Raw genomic sequence first — 6,395 nt, 5'->3', positions numbered from 1 at the left:
CCCAGTGAATGCCAGGCTTTTTTTTTTTTCTTTTTGCTTTTTTTTAAAGAACCAGGAGGCTGGGGCTGGGCAGGGCAGCCATTGACGGGGCTGGGAGAGTGGGCAGGGGATGGGGCCTGTTTGAGTCAGCGGCGGCCGAATTTCCAAATTGGATTCAGCCGAATCAATTCGAGACAGTGATTCAAATCACTGTTCATCGAAATGGCCATATCCGAACCAAATACTAGCCTCTTCACACAGGCCTACTCATTAACACTGTAATTTACGTTTTACACTACCTAAATTAGTATCTTCTGGCCACGTGAGATGTCATAATGAACTAATCATATTAAACCTGCTCTAGTTCTGCTCCTTTGGACATCTGTTCACAGGATTGGGACCTATATTTTCAAGACCAGTTCAAAATACTATAAAAAAAAAATAGTAAAATTTGTCTGAATGTTTACTGTCCTTAGGTAGGAAGCCTTACTTCCCTAAGATTAGGCTCCTACCATTTTGTAGAATCATTGAAAAATAGGGCTGAAAGGCATCTTAGATGGTCATCTAGTACAATTTCTCCCTCCCACACGCCCCAAAACACACATACACACACATCCTGAAATGCATGTGTGCACATATATGGTAGGAAATTCACTTTATAAACGAATCCCAACCATCCATTTCTTCAACAAGTACTTAAAAATGTAAACAATGAAGGTTCCACAACCTTGTTAGGGATTCTGGTCCAGGACTTAAACATCCTCATAGTTAGAAAATTCTTTTTAATACGTAACCTAAATCTCCTTTGTTGCAATTTAAGACTGTATTTCTTTTCCTGTCTCCTGTGTACACAAAGGGTAGTCCATCTCCATCCTCTTGGTAAATGCTTTTTGTATTTAAAGACTATTATAAAATCCCCCTCAGTCTCCTCTTTTACAAACAGAATAGCCTCTGTTCTTTTGATCTTTCATGTATCCTGGAAGTCTATATGAGGCGCATTCTATCTGTGGCTTCAGTTCCTATCTATCAAAGTGCTATGTAGAAAGACAGATGGACAATAGCTGTAACATTTTGGGGTAGAGAGTTAAAAATGTAGTTATAATATTTAGTAATTTCAGAATTAAAACAGCTTTACAGATACAAAACACTTAATATTTAATGGTTTTGGTTCATCATATATTAGCTCAGCTCTTTCACAGTAATTCTTCAATTAGAATTCTGTAAACATTGCTGTGACAAATTTTAAGTGCTACTTGCATTATATAGTAGCAATTGCTGAGAAATAAGGTACGGGTGTTTCCTACTTAGGAGGTTAGAAATGTAAACCAGTCCTCACTTCTCACGACAAATTTCATTCTCAGATGTTTTAATTTCAAATTCAGAAAACAGAACATTTTCCAGTTTAGTTTATGGGATATGCAGAAACACTCCCAGCAAAGAGCCAAATATTTGCAAAGAAGTTACCGTCCTGTAAAAGTTGTGTCTTGAAATTGGTACTTAATGTGCTCAGGCTTTTACTGTTTTATTCCTACAAGTAGCCAGTTTACATTGATTATTCACATTAAGTAAAATATGCAAGAACTTGGTTTATTAGAGTAATTTGATGATCATTGATGGGGAGGGAGTGATGTGGCAGTGTCATCAGTTTTCCTGGATTAAACAAGGTATCTTTGCCATTCTCAGGCTGTTTTTCTGGGCCAAACACTGCTGCATCGCTGTTTCATATGCACTCCCACTGTGGCTCCTGTGTGGGCTAGTGTAGTCACAGTACACCCATTGATAGGCTACTTCATTCATTTAGGCCTGTTCACACAAGTAACAGCTTTGTTTCTTCTGTCTTAGATTAAAATATACTTCCCTAGTCCATTAGAAGTAGCATCATGAACAAAGCAAACTGTCTGTGCCGTTTGTAAACTAAAGACATTGCACTGCTGCTTGTGACAAACCCAGCATTTGCTTCATGTCAGCCATAAGCATGCCAGGGTATATTAGAGAGGGATTGCTTTTATAGTGGGTTAGAAAATATACCTTTGTTATTAAGGCTACATGGTCTTTTGATGCAAAAAGATTGTATAGAAATATAAAGCCTACTTTCAGCTCTTGCTGAGACAAGTTTAAAGGGATAATTTGCTTTTTTTTCAGCCCTGGACGTTCTCCTGCCTGCTGTGACAATGAAATAATTATGATGAACCATGTCTACAAAGAAAGGTTCCCAAAGGTAATGAATTATATTTGAGATACCCAGCATCTAAACTAGTAGGCAACATAGGTTTTAGGTAGGTGGTATTTTTGTTATGGGAACTAATGATCCAAGCCAGTAATGGCTTTCATAAAGCATCACCAAACTCTTATTAGAAAGATAAAATTACAATAAAAAAATACCTGCTGAGAACTGGACATTCATTTGGCAAAGCTGCTGAATACAAGTTCTGAACTGAATCATGCTGGTAATATATGCTGCTGATTTTCTGGAAAGCTATGATACATTAGCTTTCAATAGGGGGTTGTACAGTTGCTGTAACTATGTATTCAGTTAGTAGAACAGAAAAGGTTTCCTCCACTCAGAAGCTTATGCAATATCCAGGGATATGTTTATCGCATGCCTGTTCTTTTGTGGCATTTCTTTATTGCTCCCAAAATGTTCGTGTATCTGTTTACTTCTATTGAGAAGATCGCTGCAAAGTTGGAGGGGCTTCATTTTTTGGGTCCCAAGCAAGGGGAAGGCTTCTGCTTCTCCCAAAGATAGGAAACATAACGGAGACCCATGGTATACTTACGTGGGTTGCAGAGGTAGAGCCCAGTTCTCAGTTGCTTTTCAGAATCTCACTTCTGTTGACAGCAACAAAAACTATATCCAAAAATCTTACACTTGCAAAAAGAACCTTCCACACAGAAAAACTGAATGCAAGTTATGTGGAGTCCTCCACAAATTTAATATTGTGATATTATCTTTGTCATGTTTTGTGCATAGCACAATTTTAATCCATAGAGTACATGTCTAGCAGTGCTCGTTAAATAAGTGTAGAGTACAAGAATAGCAGGATTGTTGCTGGTCCATGCTGGTTGACCAATATGAGGAAATTCAGTGTTTGCTACTTGAGAGCTGATTCAGACCAGTATTATTGTTTGCTCATTTTCATGACAACCTATTTTCACACTGCATTAAATCTTTAAGCTGTATAAAAATGTATTAAAGCAAGAAAAATTATGTTTTGAGATTATAACATATTTTCAGAAGATACTTATTAAATTCACCTTTTTATATGTATACATATAGGCCACAGCTCAGATGGAAGAACGGCTTCAGGAGATTATCACCAACCATTCTCCTGATAATGTTCTTCCCCTGGCAGATGGAGTGCTCAGTTTCACCCACCATCAGATCATTGAGCTGGCTCGAGATTGCTTGGATAAATCCCACCAGGGCCTCATCACATCACGATACTTTCTTGAATTACAGCAGAAATTAGACAAATTGCTACAGGAGGTATGCGGCATGCACCACACAAATATTAGTATCTTTTGTGGAAAAAATTTTGCAGTAGGTTTATTTCCAATGAACAACAAATAAATTGCAAAGTGTAAGTTGGCACTATTTAATGTAATGACTTTTGTAGGAACCACAGGCCCTTATAATGTCGGATTGGGATAAATGGACTATAAAGGTTTAGAATATATAGAATGTCCTACTCTGCAAGTTAGAAATTGCTTACATGAATGTGTGTATGTCCCCTGCAATGAAGGGACCAACTTAGTATGTCTGTTTGGGAATAAATGGGGAACATTTACTCCTTTCAGGATATTTGAATACTAATTACTTGCAGGTGTTGAGACAGCAGACGGCAACTTGTAGTTTTCATTAGCAGCAGGTGACCTATTTAGATATTTAAAATGATCTCTTACACCATTAAAACCAAGCAGTAAAACAATGTGGGCCTTCAACAAAGTCATTGAGAACAGTGTGCTAAATACGAAAAAAGCAAAGCCTAAGTTGTTAACAGTCAGGAATTTCATTATAACATGGCTGTCTAACTTCTAATTAGCTGGGTACCAAATGTCCCTTATGCTGCACCATTGGGATTGGCTGCCCACATGTCACATGAGGGTGAGTCATAGGTCCCCCTGGGCCACCCGTCTCATGGGAGCCTCCCCTGCCCCCACAATACTTCACTGTGTGCCTTTGTGGCCTGGGCTTACCTTCAGCTCCCTGCCCCCACAGTGCTGCACTGCACTGCCCTTCCCCCTTGGGTGGGGACAAGCAGTGAAAGTTGGAGGAGATATGGGGAGGCCAGAGACTCCAGCTGGTGTTTCAGCTAGAGTGATAGGGGGAGCAGCAGCCCAGCAAAAGCCTAGCAGTTGCAACATAAACCCTTGCAGGCCACATGTGACCGTGGGTTGCCAGTCAGCTGGCCCTGCCCTGCAATATGAAGATCACCAAACTCATAAATATTCCTTTTCAAAACAAAAGACCTTATCATACCCTTGATCTATAGTGTGGCAGTTGTGCATGTGAACCGTTGGTCCACATCCTCTAGACTAGACCAGTAGATTTGATATAGTAAATTATGCCAATTGAGATTTTGTTGAGATTTAAGTCTTACCCTAAACACAACATTTAATAAATAAAAAATAGAGGGTTGTAAAAGGTTTGATTGTTTAAGTCTATGTTGGCTTGATAGCAACTCCAAGACTTTAAATATTCCTTTTCTTCTACTTTTGCTTGTACCAATTTTTTTTTTTTTTTGGACTAGTTTTTTTGGAGACTTTTTTCAGTTTTCCTTATTAGTCCAACATGGGAACAATAATACAGAAATAGCATGTTGTTTCATTTTTTCAATGGTTTCAGGGAAAGAAGTGAAAAACAATGTGGAAAAAAGTTAATTTAAGTAACAAACTTGTTTAAAAATGTATTATTTTTATAATGGCACGGTGCACATGAGATTACTTAATAATTACTTAGAGGTGTTTACTTGACTTTGAATGACAACGTTCTGATACGGATATTACTAAAGTATGAAGAAATGCCTCTGGGGTAAACTGAATATATGATAACCAAGGTTGTGGGGTTAAAATTCACTGTTGCAGTAGAAAAATCTTCTGTGAACTATTTTCCAAACCTCATTTCACAATGTGTCAGCTGATCAACAAACAGAAGCATGTGTATACTTTCTGAAATAGTGTACTTCATTTATAAACATTTTCACTTATTTCTTTTCAAAACATTAATGCTAGGGACAGACATTCAAAAAGCCTAAGCCTGAATTGATTCAATCTTTGCAGGGTAGTGTAACCTGGCTAGGCTAAATCAGTTTTATAACCAGACAGACATCCGAGAAATGCAGGTACATGTCTGCAGTGGCTCAGGCTAGAAGACCAGGGGTGCTAAAGCAGCTCTCTCTTCCTTTCACAGCTTGGAGCTGAAGGGGCATGGCCGGGCTCTGGCAGGAGCTCTAATTAGCCCAGCAGGGAATTGATAACAGTGTTTATCACCCAATTAAGAAAACAGAGGGGCATTACCATCTACTTGTTGATTCTGCCTGTTGATTGTATCTGTTGATTCAGCAGGGACCCTGGCCAGCACATGGTCTGTTACCTAATACACAGACACCTCCTCAGCAAGACAGAGGGGAGGGGGGAATTCCTGCTTAGGAGGGAGTGGCAAGTGGAGGGGGGAAGCCTTGGGCTAGGGACAGACATTACCGGTCAGTAAACTGGTGTAAGTCACCAGAAACTGGTTTAAACCTGTAACAGAACAGATGTTCAGTGCACATAAACCAGTTTGGAAATAGCTGAAACCAGTTTGATATCAACCTGTTTGAATGAAGCATCAGACTTAACTGATTTGGGTCATAACTGATTTATGCAGTGTCTGTCCTAGACCTCTTCCTGGTTTAACTTAACCAGAGTCCTCCAGCATCCCAGATACTTTGTAGCACTAGGCAGGCCTCTCTGCTCCAGAGCAGGGCTGGCCCCACCCATCTGTTCCCTAGCTGGAGCTCTGGTGGAGGCTGCAGGGACAGCAGTGTCTGCCTGGCTTCCCCATGCTTGCCCGCCCCACTCCTTGTTCAAGCAGGCTTTCCCCCTTTCCATCTCCCACAGCACGGACCATAGCCAGCTTGTGGTGTGCTAGCTAATGCTGAGAGGTGTCTATGTAAAGCAGACAGGACAGTGTCCGCTTAGGGATTTTTGGAGCTAATCAACAGGTAATGTTCCTCCATTCCTTCTTTGGAAAAAGTTGTTTAAGAAGTGCTTGAACTAATTAATAGAGGCTTTTGTTTTGTTGATTGGGTGCTAAATTCTGTGTTACTCCCTGTGTAACTTCCTGCTGTATAACTAAACGCTGTGTAACTCCCTACTGGCTCCCTCACTGGTCAGAAGCAGCGAGGGGGATGGGGGGAACCCCTCCCTAATCAGAG

At 40.0% G+C, this 6,395-nt stretch overlaps 1 protein-coding gene across 1 annotated transcript in view; it reads left to right on the top strand.

The window, feature by feature from the left end:
- Positions 1 to 6,395, top strand: part of MAST4 (microtubule associated serine/threonine kinase family member 4) — a 181,821-nt gene that overhangs the window by 98,644 nt on the left and 76,782 nt on the right. Inside the window, exons 6-7 of the mRNA XM_019517765.1 lie at positions 2,122 to 2,197; positions 3,257 to 3,466. Of these exons, the coding sequence (XP_019373310.1) occupies positions 2,122 to 2,197; positions 3,257 to 3,466 (286 nt within the window). The remainder of the gene's footprint in view (positions 1 to 2,121; positions 2,198 to 3,256; positions 3,467 to 6,395) is intronic.

Source organism: Gavialis gangeticus, unplaced genomic scaffold (assembly GCF_001723915.1).
Source record: "Gavialis gangeticus isolate Ggan-Ray unplaced genomic scaffold, GavGan_comp1, whole genome shotgun sequence".
In the NCBI taxonomy this organism is placed as follows: Eukaryota; Metazoa; Chordata; order Crocodylia; family Gavialidae; genus Gavialis; species Gavialis gangeticus.
Note: the sequence above shows the minus strand (reverse complement) of the source record. Positions and strands in the feature narration are given on the sequence as shown.